Raw genomic sequence first — 23,314 nt, 5'->3', positions numbered from 1 at the left:
TCCTGACTTCCATCACTTATAAGCTTCTCTCTTCAATTTCAGGAGGTCAGGAGGTCCAATACTTCCCTTTTGAGTCAAGGGGGTCTCCCAGCCCTTTTCCTACCTTTCTTACAAACAGGAATGGGCTTCCTTTCTGCTCCAAGAATCACATCTTTGAGGAGTGAACGTTAGGGCTGTGCAAGGCTTTGGACAGAGCTTCGGATCTGGAGAAGCTTTGGACACTTTGGGGTTCAAAGCAGCACATCCAGGGTGAAGTGCTAGCCTCGTTAGGCTTCCCAAAATGGTTTGGAGCTTCTGAAGAGCTTTGGAGCCGCCTCGGAGATCCGGCCATAGGTTATAATGGTGAAACAATAAAATATCAATAACTTTGTTGTTTTTTGTCCAATTTGGATATAATTTTCAGGAGTGGTAGACTCTACAGAGAGCATGAAGCCTGCCCTGTTTCAAGAAGATCAGTGCAATAGTGTGGGGGGAACAGCATCCAAAATTCTTGAAAGGAAAACTCATATCACATCTATGTGTTCCAACACAGGGGGGTGAAATCTGCAGGGCTGGTAGCTCTTACTGAGGCCACAAAGCCTGCCAAGTTTCAAGAAGATCAGTGTACGGGTTTGGGGGGAACTGCCCCACAATCTGTGGACAAGCAAAACTCATGCCCTGGATGCTTGTGGGACTGACTGTGTCTGTCTTGGGGCAGGGAGGGGAGACACTACTGCAGGCCTGGCTGCTAAGCTACTGTGTTACCAGTTATCAATCAATCAATCATGATTCACTCAGGGACCAGCTCAATAAACAGGACCTAGCTACTACATAACAACTTAACAAGCATGAATTATCACCTACAAAACCAGGCTAAGAAGAGGAAAGAATCAATACAGACAATCAACTGCCCCAAGACAGAGACAGTTGGCATGAGTTTTGTCTGTTAGCAGCTAGGGGTGCAGGGCCCCCAAAACCCCCTGCACAAATCTCCTCGACAGCTGGCAGGCATCGTGGCCTCAGCAGGGGCCACCATCCCTGCAGCTGTCACCCCGCTGCACCTTAACACATGCAGTATGACACATGGCATGAGTTTTGCTTGTCTGCAGCTTGAGATGCACTTCCCCCCAAACCTTGCACCTATCTCCTTGAAACTTGGCAGGCTTTGTGGCCTCAGTAAGAGCTACCAGCCCTGCAGTTTTCACCCACCCCCCTGTGTTGTAACACCCAGCCATGACATGAGTTTGGCTTTCAAGAATTTGGGGTACAGTTCCCCCCAAGCCCCTGCACCCATCTTCTTGAAACTTGGCAAGTTTCATGCTCTCAGCAAAGGCTACCATCCCTGCAAGTTTCATCCAATTCGGACAAAAACCAACAAAGTTATAGATATTTCATTGATTCCCCATTATACCCTATGGCCGGATCTCCGAGGCAGCTCCAAAGCTTAGGAGTGGCTTCAGCCAGATCGAGGCAGAAACCTGGTCCGGTGCTCTGGATCGGATCGCGGCCATCCAAAGTGGCTGGATCCGAAGCCAGATCGGATCACTGCCAACCCTCACAGGCCTAGTGAACATTAATCTTGGATTCCCTTCCCCATTGGATCATGGTTCTGTAGGGCCCCACCAACCAATCTCCTAAGCTTGTAGAAGACAGCTTTCCTAAAATCAAGGATTTCTACCCTGCCGACTGATTTCCCTGTCTTGTGATGCATGGAGAAAGTGATCGTCTCATGGTCACTGTCACCTAGCTTCCCTCTGATTCTCAGGTTGCTCACTAAATCATCTCCTTTGGCCAGAAAAAGCCCAGGAGTGCTTTACCCTGGTCGGCCCATAGATTTCTTGAGTCAGATGTAGCTCTTCAGTGCAAGCGGGGAAGCTTCACAACCGATCAGATCTTGCTGAGTGCTCTTCCCACGAGATGTTTGGGTAGTTGAAGTTGACTTTGACAACCATGCTCTGAGACTGTGCAGCCTCTACCAGTTCTCTAGAGAACCTCCAGCAAGACGGTTACCTTCAGCAAGGAACTGGGAAGACAAACTACATCTCCCCTAATTCCACCTATCGCTTTTTAACATCTTAAAATCTAAAGCTACCTATCCTTTCAGGGTGCAGTCTGAACCCAATTAGTTATTACCAGTTGGGGGTTTTTGTGCATTTTCCTCTGCACTCTAAAATTGACATCTTTGACATTTTGGTTGACCTATCTACACATTTTAAGATTGAGATTAATAAACAATAATCTGAATTTAAAAATCAATTGAACCATGATTGCTACTTAAGTGGATTACATATATGAAATGTGCTTCTGAATTAATTTCTCCTTTCATTAATTGTTCAACTACTGTATTACAGGAAACATAAAACCAACAGTTGAGTTAATGATGTAGCTACGGAAAAAATGGTTAGAGCTTTAAAATGGGATTTTGAGGATAGCTGAAAACGCATTGTTTTAGTGTCAGTTTTACAAATATATTTTGTTAATATTAATTTTTTATGATTAAATTAAAGACATTCTTATTATTCTCGTTCTGACCTCATGATACTCTAAATGGTGGTAAAATTAAGCACATTGGGCTAGAGAATGAAGGGTTGCTTTAGTACTTGACTGCTAATCTGGAAAGCATGGTTTATTTCTCATAAACTTTTGCTGAGACTTTAGGCAGGATAATTATGGCCTGATTTTGAGTAACTCTCAGTACCTGAAGCTTCCAGTGCCTTCAATGGGAGCTGTAAGTGTCCTGCACTTCTGAAGCCAGACTGTCAATTAGTGGGTGCAACATGTGATGCTACATCACCATAGCAACACACTCCCTTGTTATAGTGCATTGCTATGGTAACGTAGTGCCTAAAAATAACTGTGCGCAGAGCACATGGTGCAGTACGGGCTGTTACTGTGTCATCTTTTAGTGCCTCCAAAAGGAAATGCTAAATGATGGTGCACTATCAACAGCGCCATAGCAGCACGTGTAGATGCACCCAGTGTGTCTGTATCTTTCCCAAGGACCTTGTTACATGTTGTACTTTGACCTACTCAAAAGTCGATTGGTGTCAATGCTAGGTCAAGTGAGCAGTCGCACCTTACTGGCTGTCCCCAACCTGCACAGCTGTGACTTGCCACTAGAGGGTTAGCAAGCAGGGGCCAGACTAGGAGCTATAGCTATGAGTTGCTGCAAGAGAGATGGTGAGCCAGAGCAGGCTTCTATCCATGCTCTAGAAGGGGAAAGAGTGTGAGAGATGGATTGTGGGAATAGGAACATGAAGCTGAAAGGCAGAGACTTAATGGGATGGGGTGGGTAATGAAGGTGTGAAAAGGAAATGGGTATGGGAAATGGGTGGTGAAATAAAGGAAGTCAGTCACTGAAAGATAAAATAAATAGATAGGCATCCTTGGATGCTGGAAAATTGCAACCTGGGTGGCTCATCTGTGGGGAGTTGTTACAACAGGGGCAGGCAATCATTTTGGGCTGAGTTTGGCAAGCCATCAAGGGCCACATGATAGGCAGCCAGGGGCAGATAAATATTAATTTTCTAAATTTTTTAGGGGCCCCGCGGGCCGGATAGAATGGCCTGGTGGGCTGCATCCGGCCCGCGGGACACATTTTGCCAACCCCTGGGTTACAAGCTGTGTGACTTTAAGCCACCTAAAGTGTGTTCAAAACCTGAACTTTAAGCCACCTAAAGTGTGTTTCAGATTTTAATGTGTGGACAATCCAGAGGTTAAGAGCTCCAGGAGCTGCCTAAAATTAATGTACAACAAGGCCCTAATAATAGTTTCCTGCCTCAGATATGTATTGCAAAGATCTAAGAGGTACTGTTTAACAATGGCAGCGACTGGGCACAAACTACTCAACCACTTCTTTATTCAAACATAGGTTATATAAAACATGAGTGGAGATAAGTTAGCTATCACCACTGTCAGCAGTTTTAAAAATAAAACTGTAATCTAATTGTATTTGCATTGCAGCCTGATTCTGAAACAGGCGTGCTACAGCGCCCCACTGATTAATGTATGTATTCAAAGCTGCAGAATCACTGGGTACTTGGTGTGCAGCTAAGTGTTAGGAAGTGTTGTGATGAATGAAAATACCTCTGGGTATCAGTGTTTTTTGAGCCCGTGAGATGGCCACAGAAAATGCCCAAATTACTCAGAGTTGTTTATAAAAATCTATAGTTCGGTATTTTAGTTGTAGGTAACACAACATGAGAGCTGGAAGGATCTGTTCCAAAGCAGAGCCATTGCTGTGATTGTAAGCAGGATGGTGCAAGATTTGAAATGCTTGAAGTGTGCTGTAATATGGGTTATACGTAGAAATTGAAAACTTTGTTTAAAGACTCCATATAGCAAGTGGAACACATTTATCTCTATCTAAACATACATTGAAAATAATGTGAGATACCTCTTTATTGTAGTTAACTTACTATATCCTGAGATCAGATATATCTATCTAATCTGAAAGATGACTTGAAAGTCTTTAGTCATGCTGAGAAAATTTAATTTCTGAATTACATAGAATGTTCTTTGTGCCAAAAGGTAGAGGGCATGGTTCTAAATCCTGTTTCAGCTCTAAATCTTTCCTAGAGCTGGTACAAAAATTAGGCATCTTGGCTCAGGAGTGCAATCCTGACCTATCCAATAAGGTACATCTATTTTCTCAATGGACAACTTATTATTATGCCCACAGAGGTTGATCTTAAACCACCCTACATGGACACATAGCTCTCCTGTTTTGACAGGGTAGTCCTGATCCTAATCCACCTAAGAAGGTACGTAGTGTTCTCCTGCTCTATCAGTGGAGGATTCATATGCTGCTAAGTCATATAGGTATCTGGTTTACTCTAAGAATAACATCAAAATGAGGAGGAGAAGGAAGAGAGCATTATGCCCATCTTGTGGGTAGAGGCTTACACTGAATAGTTATTGACACAATGTGGGAAGATTGGGAAAAGGAACAGGAGACCTAGGTCTCCCTCCTTTATAAGGCATTGCAGAATTGTCCTTCTGCATGCCAACTACCTGCCTCCTTCTCACTTGGACACAGAGTCAGAACCCCTCTTGCGTGCTATCCTTCTGGCCTTTTGAGTCTGGGCAAGCTTTAATAGGAGGAGTGGAGGGTGCTGTTGGCCCTGCCTGGTAGTTAGGATGCTTTTCTGGAAAGTAAGAGAAGTGGATTGAAACCCTCTGGCACAGGAGGACATAGAATCTGAGTCTCCCAGTCTCTGGGCAAATGTCCTAATGACTATGATACTGAGCTGAAAAGTGGGTGGGTCATCACCCATCCTCCTCCTCCTTAGAGTGTAGCTAATTGTTTTTTTCCTGAGACTAAAGATTTGGGATTTTACACAGAATTTAAATTCCCAAAAAGATTAGGATTACAACAGAGAATATGTGGAGGTAAAAACCTTGGAGGAGAATTTTGAACATGCTCAGAAGGTCAACATTGAGATGCATAAGGAATCCAGACAGCCTAGTGGCTTTCATAGGTAGAAGAGGATTGTATTGAATGATTTTGGACACCTAGTAGCTATATAAATACCCCTTAGAAGTGGGTTAGTGTTTGGCCCATGATTTAAAAATAGTCTTTGTTTTGCTGGCCATTTGAAATCATTTGACTTCCCCCCTCCCCCAGCAAAATCCCTGGCTGCTTAAAATACCTAATATCCTTATTGGCAACTGTACTGAGTTTTATACACTGTGCATTGATGAAGTCATTAGTATCTCTCCTTATGCCAGGCTTATTCCCTGTAGTGTATTTCCTAAAGCTGAGAATAAATACCTTCAGGAGCTGGTAGTCAGATCTTAATAAATTTATGGTAGCTGGAAGTCACAAGTTTGAATATTATCTCAACTTTTCAGTGAACAGAAAGTTGCCATTTTCTAGTAGTAGTTTGAAAATTAATTTTTGTTATGAGTGCCTTTTCTACACAAACTTTCTAGTGTACAGCAGAGAAGAGATGGGACAGTCCTAAAAAATGAACTGGTCTTCTAATTCTAGAAGTGAATTATCCACGTTAGAATAGTTGAACTTTGGCAAGGCAAGGGGAGGAAGTTTAATTTCCAAAATTATTGCTCTGTTTTGGTAAAAGATTCACCTCCAGTGCTGTCAGTTTAGCATAGTTTTGCTCAGTGGTGTAGGGTGCTCATTAAGTGCCCATGATGAGGTGCAGCGGTTGTGGGGGAGGATGCTGAGGATATGCTAACCACACGTTGTGTGTGGTGGGGGGTGGGGCGTGCAGTGTAGTGGGTGAGAAGAAGGGAAATCTTAGCTTTGCTGGCTGCTGCTCCTGCAGTTGCTCAGCATCCATAGGGTCAGTTCTCCCATGGCTGGGCTTCCTCCTGAGCAGATCCTGATGCCCTATTTTCTTCCCCCACCCACATATATTCATATTGAGAGCAAAGCTGTGCCTGCTCTGGCAAAGGCTCCAAGTTGATCCATTTTCCCGTGCCCCACAAATGTACTGCTCTGTGTGGCACTATGCTACCTGACTCCTATGGTGGTCAAAGACAGCACAGAATTTCCCCTGCCATGGTAAAGACTTCCCAGATCAGGGGGATCCTGGCATCCCCTCATAGGGATCAACTAAGGATTGTGCCTCTCTTGCTCCACCCCAGTTATGCTACTAGTTTTATTGGGTTTTATATGCATGGGTAACATGTCCTTTTGGTCTTCAGGTGAAAGTGTTGAGGAAAATGCCAGTGTTGTTGTTAAGCTGCTTATTCGACGTCCAGAATGCTTTGGTCCAGACCTTAGGGGAGAAGGAGGAAATGGTTTGCTTGCAGCTATGCAAGAAGCTATTAACATCTCAGAGAACCCAGCTCGTGACCTTCCCTCTCAGGGCTATAAAAGAGAAGGGTAAGTAAATGTAAATGTTTTCTTAGCAGAGATGATGTTTCATTTACTGGCTGAAGATAACACGTGTTTTATGGTAGGGCCTAAAATCCAACCAACCAGGAATGGAGCCCTGTTGCATAAGGTATTGCAAAAGTGAAGAGTCAAATGGCTCATAAGAGTTCCCAATCTAGAATCTATGAGTGCAAGCTAAAAGGAAAGGAAAATGAGGAGAGCAGGAACATGGAATGGAAGGAAGATGAGAGAAATGAGGACAGGGAGCAAAGGAGCAGATTATATATAATGTAAAGCTGACATGAAGAGGTTGTGAGGGCAGAAGAGGCAGAGAGTTGGAGCAAATCACCAGTCAACTCAGGAAAGCAAAATTCCATTCCAAACCATGAGCAGTCAAAGAATTTTATGAAGATTCATTATTTGATTGCTTCCCATGTACATCTACTTGGTGGAGTCTGGTTCTTTTTTGCATGCAGCACATGGCAGAAGATAAGGAATAAAGGTGTTTTTATTCATGCTCCAGGGGCGTGGGGAGTGTTTTAATTAAAGCAGCTCTGAACACCTCTTTAATTAAAGTGCCCAGAGCATTTCATGTATCAGTGTCCAGCATCCCTGTGCTTCAAAACGGTGGCAGGGGCACTTTAACTAAGGCTCATTCAACAGTCTTTAGTTAAAGCACCCCCACTGCCATTTTGAAGCATGGGGATGCTGATATATGAGACGCGGAGGCTGGCTGGAGCGTGCTAATTAGCATGCTGCTGCAGACTCAGTTAATCGAGTCGGCTTCAAAACGTTGTAATTACAGCACATCAGAACAGCCTCCCAGCACATCTACAGATGCCCTCCGAGTCCTGCTTCCCTAGGGAGATCCTCCCCATTTGATTCTAGATTCAAGTGGTAGGTGATGGGTTTAATGAAATTGGGCCTTGTTTTACCATCTTCCCCCAGTCCAGCAGCTCTTCTTTGGTTACTTTTGCACCTACCCTTACCGATTAGAATATGTGGCAGGTTCCTCCTGTAGTGTTTCTCTCAAGGCCAAATGGCGAGGAAAGAACTTTCAGGGGTCTAGTGCCCTCACCCGAGTATGTGTGGAAGGTGTCCCTTACATATTTCCAAGTCTGCAGATGTCTTTAGGGAAGAAAGGCCACATCTGTGCTCCATTTCACTCACTCTTGCACTAGCAGTATTATCATCAAAATATTGTCAATAATATCTGTTAGTTAAATACAACACTTTCAGAATTCCAGAAATAAAAACACTACTTTGGAATAAAGGTTAAGATGGAGATTTTCATAGCAGTCTAAATTCCTGAGTTGTCTGAACATCTCAACCTAAGCAGCACATCTTAATGTTTGTTCTCCCCCAGCACCCCCAAAATGTGTAGACACAATTTTCTAGATTACATTTCAGAGTACTTTATTTTAATTACTTATGGTCACAGAATTTTCTGGTGAGCACATCCTCATCTATGACTACATACTCACATTTGCATGTAGTGTAATAGTTCTTAGAGCAGACAAACTACTTAAAAATTGACAACTCCTCTTTTGACAACTGCTAGCAACATAACTGGAGAATAAAATGAGGTTTTATTTTTCCAGGGAGCTATTGGGCCCTATTCTAATTTATAAGTACCAGATCAGTTATAAGATTATAGATCAGTTGTAAGATTTTTCAAAAATATTGTCTGCATATTGAAACCCAGTGCTTTAAAAACAGATACTAAGTAAACAACTGCTAAATATGTTAAGCTGATGATGTCAAAAAATATGAATGTATGTTGGTTACTTTTTAGTGCTGCTGAAGATGAAGAGGAAGAAGAGATCGTGCACATGGGCAATGCAATCATGTCATTTTATTCAGCTCTCATAGACTTGCTTGGACGTTGTGCACCAGAAATGCATGTAAGTGGCCTCGATCTCTTGATCAAAAGGTACAAAAAGTACTTTTGGAGAAGTTACAAAAAGTACTCTTAAAGAGAAACTTAAAGAATAATTTGTAAGAAAACCGAAACCACTGTGTATACTTGTCTCTCTTCAAATGTGTTTCTTTCTGAAAGTTTGATTTTCCTGGCATAGGTACGTGTGTGTTGGTCTGTTGTACATCATGAAACCTATGGGCACATATGCACAATCATGGAGGCTGCTCTGACACACTGGAATTTCAGCACATCAGAGCAGACTCGATTAATTGAGTCTTGTGGAGTCTAATTGAGTCCACCATGTTTAAACATGGGGATGTTGATACAGGAAACACAGTGGTGCTTTAATTAGAGCAGCATTCAGATCTGCTTTAATTAAAGCACTGCCCCTCCCCTGCAGCATGTGTAAAAGTGCCCTATATTATTGTAAGACCTGTAAGTAATGTCAGTCTTTCACATTGAAGTCTATTATTAGGCTTTATCCTGTATGACAGGCAACACCTGTAGACTCTTTAGAACCTCGTCTGACACTGTTTTTAATGAGGGCTTCTGTTTTGTGTTTGACATTACTTTAACCAGGCAAGAAAGTGGAATTACTGGAACCTGGAACCTCCCTCACAATGCACTAGTAGATTTTCTGTGTAGGAGGCTGCAGTGATTCATGCAAAACATATCAGCACCAGTATTTTAATGGAGAGCATTTAGTCAGTCATTTCTTGGTGTCTCCTCAATTAACTTAGGGACTTGTTACACATTACACTGTGAGCTGCTCAACTGTTGATTGGTGCTAGTGCTAAATCGTGTTTGGAGCAGTCACACATTCAGGCCAGGGGGGCCTGGAGGACTGAAAGGTAAGAATCCCCTGCCTCCACCTCCCCTGCCATTGTGAGCTTCACCCTGGCCTCTGCAGCACCCAAGTTTCCCCCCCAACACACACACCCTAGAGCCCCGTCCCCCCGTCCCAGGGGCTTTCCCTTCACCCCACGCCCATCTCTCCCACCTCTCCTACTTACTTGTGGCTGCCTGCACTTTCTGTCCCAGGGGAGCAAGTAGGGAAGGGTTAACCTGGCTTCCTGACCCTGCCACCACTACTGCCAGGCTGCTGCTCTTTTCCAGGCTCAGCCCAGTCTAGACAACAGCAGTAGCAGAGACAGCAGAGCAGGCAGGCAGGCTATCTCTTCCCTGCTCCCCTGGGATAGACAGTACAGGCAGCTATAGGTAAGCGGGAGCAGAGGGGAAGTGAGCAGGAATCTGGGGTGCTAAGGGGTCGGGGGCAGTGGGTAGGGTGTTTACCCTAAGGTGTAGCCTACAGTGGCTGCACATTGTGTAACATGGATCAGAGATAAACCTAGGCTGGAGTGGCGTAACTTTATGCCACCTAAAGAGTGCTTAAAACTATTTTGTGTTAATGTGTGGACAATCTAGGTGTTGAGAGCATAAGGAGCTCCCTAAAATGAACATGTAACAAGGCCCCTAGGTGTCTTATTTTACAAGTATTATTATGTTTTAACAGCTTATCCAAAGTGGGAAAGGTGAAGCTATTCGAATCAGGTCAATCCTTCGTTCCCTAGTACCCACAGAAGACTTAGTTGGGATCATAAGCATACCACTAAAGCTATCAACAGTTAATAAAGGTAACTTCAATTTATCATAATGCAGACTTTGCAAATTATTTAAATGTACAGAAGATTTTTTTTATGTGCTTTCTTTGGATTTTAACCTAGAGTAAACCCTTTGTGAGTACGACATCACTTAATTCGACAGAGCAATGTTCATGCATACTCTGCAAATATTTCACTACATTTTACATTATATTGAAACCATATGCTTTCTGGTATACAGGTGGAGGCTTCATGTCTTTGCAGACTTTGAAAATCAACCACTGATGTAATTTTCCAATTTTAGCTACCCTAATCTGCAATTAGTGTCTTAAGTGCATTTCTCTAGTCTGCATGTATACACGTTTGTGTTTTTAATTCTTGTATATATAAATACTCTAAATATACATAGGGTTTGTTTGTATATAAATAAAATACTATATACAAATGGTTTACATTGCACTTTACAAATCCTTCATGATTGAGAAAGCAGATATTTTTAATTGAAAATAACTCCTGGTAAAAAATTGTCTTTTTGACGAGTGAAAGCTTTCATTGCATTGGAAACAGAATCCTCTATTTGTCCGCTGAACAAGGACAGCAAGGAGGAGCAATATAGACTTTTCTACTGCTGTAACCTAGCACTAAGAACTGTCTAGACCAGGGGTGGCCAGTCTGAGGTGCATAACAGGCTGGGAATGGGGCAGGCAGCATAGTGGCAGATAGGAGAGGAAACCTATAGCAAAGCAGCAGATCAGACAAGGCAGGGAGCAAAAAACAAAGGAGTTGATCAGGCAGGGGAAGGAGATCAGAGTGTCACTTAAGGAGGGTAAAGGGTTAATTTGTGGCACACCTGCCAAAAAATTTAGCTCCCACTGGTCTAGCCCACCTCTGTAAAATAGAAGGTAGTTCTGTGTTAATATTCATCTGGCTCTTGGCTTCTGTACTGATAATATCTGCAATTAAGTAATAACAATATATTTTTTTACATGTGAACATCATTGCCATTGGAACAGGACTAAAACTATTAAAAAACACTTCTGACTTAGGCTAAAAACAACTAGAAAATATCATTACTGGTTTAGATTCTAGACCAGTGAGCTAGCGCGTTTTTACACATGCTCCAGGGTGGGGAACTTTAATTGGAGTGGTTCCAAGAGCCGCTCTAATTAAAGCATCAAGCAAGCTTTAGTTAAAGTGCCCCTGCCGCCCTTTCAAAGTGCAGGGACACTGATACACAAGACACGGAGACTGGCTGGAGCTCAATAATTACCATGCTGCAGCAGACTCGATTAATTAGTCAAGTGTGCTCTGACACACTGTAACTACAGCACATCAGAGCACCTCTCTGCCCATCTACAGGCATCCCTTGAGATTAAAGTTACTATTTCCCATTCCACCTATTTCCTCCCTCCCTGTCTCCTCTTTTTAAAAAAAATATTACATCCTAGTCAGAAAAAGAGTGTGTTGTTGTTTTTGTTCTAAGTCATGCATTAAAATCATAGTTGTCACACTAAGTTAGTGTTTTGTTTGTTCTAAATAATAATGAACTGAGCTTGATGTGAGAAGTAAAATTAAGCTGCTTCACAGAGGCTTGAGTACTATTCTTTTTGACAGTTGCTAGAAAACCAAACACAGAGAGTTTTCCAAGCAAGTCTGACTAAACTTCTGAAGAACAAAATATTCATTTGCATAGAAATCAAGAACTTCTATTATTGTTGTGAAACATGTTTTTATTCCAAAGAGAAGGAATAAAAAGAAGAGAAATACATTTTATGCTTTTTAGTTTTAAAGGAGACAATAGGATTTTCATCACCATCTTGGAGTGACATTTCTGCAGTCTAATATTCTTACTCTACAAGATATTCTGAATATGCAACCTATTTTTCTTCATTTTCATATAGTAATTCTATATTTCATATAGTTATTACAAAACCATTGCAAGAATCTTAAAAATAGTGCACTGAGATGAACATTTTAATTACATGCAACTAAATCTTTATTTGGGATTGAATTATTTAAATTTGTGATAGGATATTTTAATATCCCATTTTTTCCAGAGTAATAGATGTTGAGTGTCATGCATTTTGATTGTCCAAGAAAACTGAGGGGGGGAGGGGTTTGTTTTGCACTTGGCATGTGCCCTAGGCATATAAGATTTCCCTCTATATTTTTCTCATCATCTTTTTTGCAATGTCTGATCATCTTTCTTTCTCTACATTGCTTATCATTTAAAAAATGCTTTAAATATTTTTTTTCATTTGGTTTATTGATTGAAACAAGAGACTTAGTAATTTAATTGCAGGCACAATTACACACACTTCTCATTAACCTCATGCTGAAATTGCACGTATTTAGTCTAATGGTTAATCTGACCCTGGGTGTCCCATTGTACATTACACGTTTTTAAAAGTTTAAAAATGGAAAATTGTAATGAGATTTTTTTTAACTGAGCTACATTTTTTTGTAAAATAGAAGTTATAAAAAAAAAATACTTATATATTTTAGATGGCACAGTCAATGAGCCGGACATGTCTGCAAGTTTCTGTCCTGACCACAAAGCACCCATGGTGCTATTTCTGGACCGTGTCTATGGTATTAAGGACCAAAGTTTCCTCCTCCACCTGCTGGAGGTTGGATTTTTACCAGACTTAAGAGCATCTGCCTCCCTGGATACTGTAAGTATTATGTTAGTGACATTAGGTTCATTTATTTTGGATATTGGCTATATACATATTATAAAATATAATTCAAGGAGTAAACAAGTCTTTTCATGCTCACTAATACCAGCAAACATGAATCATTTATATTTATATATTTATAGCACATACATTTGACCAAGAGTGTTCAGTAAAAAAACTGAAGGGGAAGTATCAAACCAGTTTTGATGTAAAGATTTTACAGTATGACTGAAAAGCAAAAGTACCAGCGCTTAAATGCAAAAAAAAAAATGGCCATGATTTTTCCCTTCACTACCATATTATTTCTTTGTTCATGTTCTTGAACCTCCTTAAACCTCCCTTGTGTGTGTATCTTATTAGGTTGTTCCATTTTTCACTTTGAAAGTCTCGTTACCAGTCACCCAGTTCAACTGCTCATTCAGACTGTTGAAACATCTAAGGTTTTCAGTTCTAGCCTGGAAACATTATGAGAAGTGGCATTATAATAAGCTTTCCAGTATTTTCTTTTACCTTCATTCAAGAAATACAATTTCCTGACAGATTAAATGAAACACTTTAAATCTGTGAGGTCTTTGTCTGTTGAAATGGGCATCCTTTTCAAACAGTTTGAATCTAACAAAAAAGATCTACATGTTTTACATCTCCATGGAGATTTTGATTATTTATTCCTCTTTCTGTATTGCCTTGCTTAATATTAATTAAAAGTAATTATAGGCTAATCTATGTGGTTTCTCCTTTTTCAGGTAAATCATAATGCATCTAACTTTCTGCCACTTTATGTATTGCCACATACAGAGTACCTCATTCTCCACTACCTTGTACCTTGGTTACCTACATCAGTATAAAATAGATGTAAATATTAGCAGTGGTATGACTGGAGAATTCTGATTTGTTAGAAGATTAAACTTAAGTTACATGTTCAAGGGAGTGACGATTCATGCCAGCCTACAGAACAGAGTGCAGACTGAGGATGTATACAAGCATGACATTTCTACTGATGGAAACACAGTTTTTAACAGTACTTCTTAGCACTAGGGATGATTTCATCTGGCAGAAGAATTATATAATTTTTCCAAAACATAACATATTGTATTCCCCTGCCATAGGAAATCATACCAGGGCTAAGAGGCACTGTTAAAAATGACACTAAATTCATACATATATATATATATCTATATATAATATGTGTACACACACACCCCTTTTCAGATATGAGTGAAGTGTGTTGCCTGCTTCAATTTAGAAAAAAAATGTCCCCCAGTAATAAAAGGTTGGAAAACACTGCCCTAGCTGTACAAGTATTCAGACAGTTTGTATCAAATCAAAAATAGCAACTCCAGTAAAAACTTGTACCATATCCAATGAGGTAGAAGTGGCCTCTGATAGAGTTTCTGCCCAAGAAATGGATTCTGTATACTTTCCTCTCCAAAAGAAGTTGGTACACCACCCACTAGCATCCCAGTATTCATTGTTTTGCCCACCCACACCCCCTTCCAGGGTGACAGTCTGTGATTCAGCCAGACACCACTGTTCTGGCCGAGCACAGAGCCAAAACCCTCTCTGTCTCAGCCTCAGGGCAGAGAAAGTCCACTCCCTCTCAACAGTCCCAAGGCTGTGCACCTGTTAACCCCCCTCCCCTCCCCTTCCCTGCCCTCACCCTCAGCAAGCAGGGAAAAATTACCCAACAGTACCCTACCAGACATGCCAGCATTGACCAAAACCTGCCAGCACCAACCCTCACCACCCCCTACCCCTGGATCTGGAATGGCCTGAACCCCACCTCCACCATTCCCTGAGCCCTTACATCGTGCACCATTCTCAAACCAGAACCCACCAGACCCCACCCCCACACACACACACACACCCCGTTCCTGGAGTGCTCCGGCCACCCCTTCTCCTGCCCGCCCCCCATCCCTCAACTACACAAACCCTGCAGACCCTACCCTGCTGTTCCCTGAACCTCCTGACTCACCCTCACCCCAGACTTGGACCCTACAGACCCCACCCTGCTGTTCCTCAAGCCCCCTGATTCACCCCCACCATGGACTTAGACCTGCACACCTCAGACCCCATGCCATTCTCCAAGGCCCCTGATTCACCTCTGCCATGAACCAGGACTCCACAGACCCCCATCATTCCCTAAGCCCCTTGACCAACCTTTGCTACTGACTCAGACTCCCCAGAGACCCCAGCTTCCACGTCATTCCCTGAGCTCCATGACTTACCCCAGCATTGATACAGATACTGCCCCTGCCATTTCCCAAGCCTCCTCACTGCCCCCAGGGACCCACAAACTGGAGAACCTAGCCCCTCTGTTCCCCTAACCCAGCACCCCAGGGACCAGGTCCCTGCAGACTCTGTGCCATTTTCCAAACCCCCTAATCCACCCCCTTCCAGGGACCCAGACATTGAAGACCCTGTTCTCACCACTCCCTGTATCCCCTTACCCCTGCCCTGGGAGACCCAGTCCCCTCAGAAACCAACCCCAGCATTCCTTGAGCCCCCCAAACCACCCCCACAGGGATGTGGTAGGATGGAGGGCTCTGGGAATGGTGGTGGTGGAGTGGACCAGTCTGCATCTATTCTATTTTTACTGTTCTTCCAATGAAACTGTGTTGTTAGAGTTGTGGTCTCAGTGGAGTTAGAGTTGGCCTGCTTTGCCCCAGGCAGTGGGGGCTCAGCAAAACCAGAAGTGCCACGGTGAGCACTTCCAGTTTCACTTTTACCTTACAAGCTGGCATGCTGGTTAATAGAGCATACTGGTTTGTAAGGTGCCGGATAACGCAGCTTTTACTGTACTTCATTTTTCCTAGTGTGCTTTTGAAATATTGCAGGAGGTTTAAACTCATCTAAAACAGCATGTATATTTAGACTCTTGGGGTGTGTGTGCGTGAGACAGGAGGCTGCTCCGACATTATGTAATTATAGCATGTCAGAGCAGACTTGATTAATTGAGTCGGCTGAAGCCTGGTAATTACTGCACTCCAGGCAGCCTCCATGTCTTGTGTATCAGCACCCCCACATTTCAAAATGGCGGTGGGGGTACTTTAACTAAAGCTTGTTTGACAAGCTTTAGATAAAGCACTTTTGCCACCATTTTGAAGCATGGAGATGCTGATAGATGAAACACTCTGGGCACTTTAATTAGATCGACTCAAGGAGCTGCTCTAATTTAAGCACCCTCCCCTGCTCCACTCCTGGAGCACATGTAAAAATGCCCTTGGAGTTTTCAATGTATTTACTACATTCTAAGGGGGAAGTGTTTAGTATCAAGATTTTACTTCTGAATTATTTTATTTTAATAATTATGCAGACTGCCAGAAATGCATATATGGTACCATATAAAAATGTTGCTAATGATTAAAAATGACATAAACTATAAATGTTTAGCACACAAGTTATTATGTTTGGACAAAATTATGAGCTACCCTGAGTACAGGCAGAAGAGTAAGTGTTCAAGACAAGAGCACAAGACAGCTTGCAAGTTTGATAGTCTCTTCTAATATATACATCCAATTTGCTGTAATAATGACAGTTTATAAAGTTCAATACTAAATCCAAATTCGTAGCTGCAAGCAATTATAGGATTACAGTAATTATTCTAGTAGCACTACTGACATGGTTGAATTTCTGATTTAGGCTATAATTTTATTTCATGTTCTAGTGACAGTGCCTGGACAACTGACTGTTTGGGGTAATTAGCTAATAGCAATTACATACATTCCACAGTTATATTGCTAGAAGTGTGATTTTGTGAACCATTACCTATACAAATAATACTTATATTTTGACTTCAGTGCGGATACTAATATACAAGTGATACATACATAAAGGTTAAAAGATTGACTTGCAAATAAGGCTCCAGACATGTCAACAGATCAAACTGGTACCTATATCAAAAAGTGATAAGAAAAATATTAAAGCTTAATACACAGGCGATAGAAGCTATCATATTAGACTGACATGTACTTTGCTCCCTAAGTATGTAGTTGTAGAAAGGTGAAATCCTGTTAATAAGGTTCTGCTTTGAAGCTTACATGTGTCTATACCATATATAGACTGCTCAGAAAATAATTAATTTTCTAAGTTAAAACATTGTAACCATGGACACATTTCATTATGATATATTATTTTAGTTTTAAAAACTTTCATAGTGTTAGACTAGAAAGAAGGCTAATAGGAATCTAAATTTAGAGCTGTGCTCTGAGTCAGATCATTGACAAGGTAGAAGGGTTTTTTTATTAGTTTCACAATCATTATTTTAACTGTACTTGCACATATTATTAGGGAAGGTAAAAATATATATTTTGGAGTTAAATTCTAGCATAGACAACTGCTGGAAAATCCTCCAACATCACAGGGAATGAAAAGTGACATTTTAATGGCATAGAATGTAAGCATTAAGGCTAAGTACAGACATTCAAAAAGTCCAAAGCAGCAGTGGTCTAAGTGTTGTACTTTACTGAAAGTGCTCTAAATTAGGTTGGGACCCAACAGAACAGATGTGCACTGTTCAGTTGAGGGTGGGGGGCAGGAGTAGTGCTCAGAGCCTGCCTGCAATGGCCAAGGCCAGCAGCTTGGGGGAGCTCTTGCACACATTCCAGTATGCCCCAGGGGCTCCCCAGGCTGCTGGAGACTCCTGAGCGCAACCAAATAGGCAAGCCATCCCTGTTGGGCTGCCTATCATGGGGAAGCAGTTCTCCCCACCTGCTGCTCTGTCAGCAACAGAAATCACAGAGAATCCCAGAGAAGCACAGCTGGAAACAACCTCCAGGTTAGGCTGGGGACACCACGAGGCCAGGATCCAGGCAGGGGAGCCCATCTGCTGAGTGCCGACAGGGGCAGGCTAGGCACTGGCATCTCCCCAGAGCCTCAATGTGGGCTGGGGGCACCTGCCTGCCTGGATTTACTGCAGATAAGTGCTGGGTAGTGGAGGGGTGCAGGGCAGAAGTGCTTGGGGACAGGCTGGCTATGGGTCGTTCATTCTGCCTGCCCTGCCCTGCTGCTACTGCTGTCTTCCAAGGGACTCAATCCTTCTGTCTATGGAATTCCCTTGCCCTTCTTAGGGACATGGTATAATGATAGAAAAATACAGAGATACAGACACTCCTTCCCTTGCCCCCTTCCCATTCCCCGCCCTGCTGTGGCTGACAGCTTGGAGTAGCAGAGTAAACCAAGTTCCAGCATGATTCCATGCAAGGGGGAAGCCCACTAAGTTGTCTGGGATGCCGGTGGAATGCAACCTACCTTGATTCATAATGGGATCTTGTACAGACGTTCAAAGCAGTGCTCTAACCTAAAGTGCTTTAGTCTGACACCACATTAATTCAGGGTTAACTTAGAGTGGAATTCACCATATTTAAAGCACTCTGTGCCATGGACGTCTGGCCAGTCATGGCTATAGGGCACTTTCTGCATACTTAATGCATGATAAGTGTAACTTTTGTACCTAACTTAAAAGCTGCACTTCAGGCCTTCCACAATAGGGAACACAGTGGTATTCTAAAATATATTTCATTGATATGGAGTGATTGCTATTACACCCAGTTCTGACCAAGAAATAACCAACACCTCGATATGTTCACAGATCATTTTTATTTTCATTAGGTATTGCCTGTGCTGGGAACCACCACATTAATAAACACACACTAATAGTGCTTTTCAGCACAAGTGTATACCTATTAAGAGGCAATTGAGACCTATATCTTTTTCCTGGTTTTTAGTATTTCAGAAACATTCTGAATGAGAATATGGAGAAACAATGTAAGCTGAAGAACATTTTCGTCCCCAAATTACCCAATATATTTCTTTAACTTGATAGATTTGCAGTTTAGACACTATTAAATCTTTAAGAAATATTTCATCTTTTATATTGCAGCGTTCTTATTTAATGTGGTTCGGCTAAATAGTTGCATATTCTTTTTGTACAGGTTTCTCTGAGTACCACAGAGGCAGCTCTTGCACTAAATAGATACATTTGCTCAGCTGTATTTCCATTACTGAAAAGGTGTGCTCCCCTCTTTTCTGGAACAGAGCATTATGCCTCTCTAATTGATTCCACACTTCATACAATATATAGACTCTCCAAAGGACGCTCCCTTACTAAAGCCCAAAGAGATACTATTGAAGAATGTCTACTTGCTGTCTGTCAGTAAGTATGAGACCTGTAAGCAAGCTGATTATTTTTGCAATGTATATCAAATGACCATGCACAACTTATTTCTTTTTGGATCATATAGATTGGGAAGACCTTACTGTGATATGAAACATATAACTTAAAGTAACATGCAAAGTATTTTTTTAAAAGAAAATATTTAGTCTCTATTTTATATTACATAGGATCTTTATACTACATAGAATTTCAAGCATCTTATAATTGCTGTTGCTTTGCTGTGGGTGACAGAGATACACCATAACTAAGGACTTACTCAAATCATGATTTTGCAGAAATTGCGAAATTGGGCAATCTCTTCAAAACCTGCAGAAAAAAAAAACTTACTAAAAATAAAATGCTGCCTCCCCAGTAGGAGCCAGCAATTCTCCCAGCTGTCTAGCCTGGTATGAATGGGGCTGCCAGCATGAAAATGAGGAGGCAAGATGATGGCTGCTGCCACCCCTCACTGCTGATTGGCTGAGAGGGCCATAGTATGGATAGCCCTTTCCACCAACAGCAGCAGGGGGCAGGGCCTCCAGGATCCTTGGCCAGTCAGAGCAATGGGGCAGTGGGGTCCACATGATAAGGCCATGAAAATGACTGTAGGGCCTTCAATCTGCCCACATAAATGTCCAGCCCCTATCTTGAGTTGGGTAGACCCCTAACCATAACTTTTCATTTTTATAAACACGATGTGGCAGTAATGGTTCTGTTTAGACGTTTGTGTGAAGGGAGTTGGGGGAGGGGGAAAAAGAATTAGCTCTGATACTCATTTATTTCTAGAGTACCTAATATACATTTAATTTCTACATAGTTCATACCTTTGAGGTCAGTCCTCAAAGCTTAATCTGGGCACATTTAAGGCTCCATTTCCACAACGGAATGATGAAATTTCTCAAACTAACTTGACTTGCATATATTTTGTTTTGTCTATTATAGCCTGAAAGTCTCCTTGAATTAGTGGCAGCATGTTTGTTGTGACAGACACTAATTTTTCTGTTGTTGTGGTCTGTAACAAAAAATGCAAGTCTCCCAATATCAAACTTCATAGATTTCATAGACATTAAGGCTGGAAGGGACCTCACAAGATCATTGGATCCAGCCCCAGGCTCAAGGGGCAGGCAATCAGCTGGGGTCAAAGGATCCCAGCAAGATAGGCACCCAGATGTCTCTTGAAAGTGTCCACAGTAGGTGCTTGCACCACCTCTGGAGGGAATCTGTTCCAGGCCCTGGGGACTCGGACAGTAAAGAAGTTTTGTCCTTATGTCCAGCCTAAAATGGCCTTCCAGGAGTTTATGACCATTAGACCTTGCTTTCCTTTGGGGTGCCCTGGAGGGCAGATGTTCTCCCAGTTCCTGATGCATACCTTTTATGTACTTATAGGCTGCCACCAAGTCACCCCTGAGCCTACACTTCTCCAGGCTGATGAGTCCCGTGGCTCTCAGCCTCTCTTCATAAGGCCTGCTCTCTTGCCCTCTGATCATGTGCATGGCTTTCCTCTGGACTCTCTGAAGCTTCTCCACATCCTTTCTGAATTGCAGAGCCCAGACCTGGATGTAGTACTCCAGCTGCAGCCTCACCAAGGCCAAGTACAGTGGGAGGATGACTCCCTGGGTCTTGCTTGAGATGCATCGGTAGATGCAAGCCAGAGTATTGTTTGCTTTGCCAGCTGTGGTACCACATTGGTGGCTCATGTTCATCTTGTGCTCAATCATGACCCCCAAGTCTCTTTCAGCCATGGTGCTAGCAAGTATAGCACTGCTGAGCCTATAAGTGTGATGTGGGTTTTTCTCCAGAGGTGGAGCCCCTTGCATTTCTCTGTATTGAGTGCCATCAGGTTTTCTGAAAAGTATGGGAAATAAATGTGTGCTTGGATGTTTATTATTATTATTATTTATTTTTAATTGTTTCTAATCTCTATCCTGGAAGGTTGAAGCATGAGTTATGTGCATATGTGAGCCTTGGCAGCAAATGCACAGAGCACATAGATCTACAAAGTTTAAAAGACTGAGGAACAGTGAGATTGATCAGGCCGTGTTTCTTTTTCTCATGCACTACAGTACAGATATTCTGCATGCTGTATGAAGAAAAGTTTGTCCCTTGGCCCCTTGTTTTTTATGTACATTTTCATGAGTTCACAGCCTGTTTCTTTGGAGACCCCAGGAGATGTGCTTCCTGCCTGGAGCCTGACTTCAAGATGTCACAGAGAGACTGCTAAATCTCATGCATCCTTTGGACAACTACCCCTTCCTGTTTGTCCATATATGCACCAATGACACTACCAGGAATGACACTGAGCAGATCAAAGGTGACTATGAAGCTCGTGGTAGGGGGATTAAGGAGCTTGGAATACAAGTTGTGTTCTCATCAATTCTTCCCTTGGAAGGCAAGGTTCCAGGCAGAGACCATTGTATCCTGGAAGTGGAAACGTGGCTGAGATGGTGGTGTCAATGGGCAGATGTTCTTAGGAGGAGGACTCCTATGAAGAGATGGGATCTATCTGATGAGAATGGAGAGAAGCATCTTTGGGTGTTGTCTGGTTAACCTAGTAAGGAGGGCTTTAAACTAGGTTACACATGTGGTGATGATCAAAACCCTCCAGCAACAGAGTACACAGTCCAGAAGGGAAAAGACACAAAGAAACAACTTAACTCTGGGAAAATGTCAGAGAGTTACAGGATTGCAGCAAATGGTGCAAAAGGGAGGTCAAAGTGCAAAGTATGTCTGATGCACATTTACAAACCTGAAGTATGGGGAATAAACAAGATAAACTGGAAATTGCACCCTGTGAAAAGAACAGCAATCTGGTTGGCATCACCGAGACATGGTGGGACTGCTGTTATGACTGGAAGGTCAACATTGAGGGTTACACTCTGTTTCAGGACAGGATTGGGAGAAGGTGGTGGTGTTGCTTTGTATGTCAAGAACACATGCACTCATTTCCTAGTTCAGGAGGAAGACAGCAAAGCAGAATGCATTTGGGTGAAGATGAAAAGTGAAAGATGCAGCACCAATATAATGATGGGGCTTTATTGTAGACTGCCAAATCAGGAAGGGAGGTGGATGAGGAAGGCTTCAAATAGGTGACAAATCTATCCAAAAGCTATGGAAGACTTCAATTTTCCAGACATCTGGTAGAAGGACAATGCCAAGCTAGTTCCTAACTTGTGTGGAGGACAGAACTAGGGAAAGTGGAAGATACAACTAAGGTCATCTATCTGGGATCTTGTCTTGACCAACAGGGAAGAATTGGTGGAGGATGTGAAGGTGATGGATAACTTCAGAGGAAGCAATTACAATATGATAGAATGCCAGATCCTGAGGCAGGGAGGTCATAAGCTCAACAAAATTAGAACACTAGAGTTCAAAAAGGTGGATTTCATCCAACTCAAGGAGTTTATAGGCATGGTGTCATGAGAAGCTAGATTGAAAGGCAAAGGCATCCAGGAGGTCTGGGAGCTTCTAAATGGCACAGTATTGGAAGCCCAACAAAAAACTGTCCCAACACGATGGAAGCACAAGAAGAATGGCAGGAGACCAATGTGACTGCACAAGGAGCTTTTAAAATGCCTCAGGTACAAAAGGAAAATATATAGGCAATAGAAGAATGGACTGCATTTCCTGGTCTGCTGCAAGGGAGCATACAAGGAAATAGAATCTGCAGACACAAAATCAGGAAGGCAAAGATAAAGAATGAGCTGCACCTGGCAAAGAAGGGTAAGGACAACAAGAAGAGGTTCTATAAGTATGTTTGCCAGAAAAGAAGGACCAAAGAATCTGTGGGTCTTTTAACAAGCCATGGGGAACTCCTAACAGAAGATACAAAGAAGGCAGATCTACTTAACAGCTGCTTTGCCTCAGTCTTCACAAAAAAGCTGCAGCCAGACACCTTACAAAGATTATCTGGACAAGGAAAAGGGCAAGCTGAGGGAGGAAATAATAGATGGTTGGAAAGCTTTTGTTGGGTCTGAATGAATTCAAGTCAGCAAGTTGCATGAACTTCATTCCAGGATACTGAAGGAACTGTTAAGAGGAGATTTTGGAGCCCTTGGCAATGATCTTCATGAAGTCATTGGTCCAGGACCAGGTGCCCCTCTTTTAAAATGGCAAAAAATAAATGGGTCCAGGGAACTACAGATG

The 23,314-nt window shown here is 42.3% G+C and overlaps 1 protein-coding gene across 1 annotated transcript in view; it reads left to right on the top strand.

Moving 5' to 3' along the window:
• RYR3 (ryanodine receptor 3) overlaps positions 1–23,314 on the top strand; it is a 557,273-nt gene that overhangs the window by 353,600 nt on the left and 180,359 nt on the right. Inside the window, exons 44-48 of the mRNA XM_059723007.1 lie at positions 6,649–6,829; positions 8,616–8,724; positions 10,255–10,375; positions 12,848–13,017; positions 18,951–19,171. Coding sequence (XP_059578990.1) covers positions 6,649–6,829; positions 8,616–8,724; positions 10,255–10,375; positions 12,848–13,017; positions 18,951–19,171 — 802 coding nt within the window. The remainder of the gene's footprint in view (positions 1–6,648; positions 6,830–8,615; positions 8,725–10,254; positions 10,376–12,847; positions 13,018–18,950; positions 19,172–23,314) is intronic.

Source organism: Alligator mississippiensis, chromosome 2, assembly GCF_030867095.1.
Source record: "Alligator mississippiensis isolate rAllMis1 chromosome 2, rAllMis1, whole genome shotgun sequence".
NCBI classification, from domain to species: domain Eukaryota; kingdom Metazoa; phylum Chordata; order Crocodylia; family Alligatoridae; genus Alligator; species Alligator mississippiensis.
The sequence above is the reverse complement of the archived record's forward strand: the minus strand, read 5'-3'. Positions and strand labels throughout refer to the sequence as shown.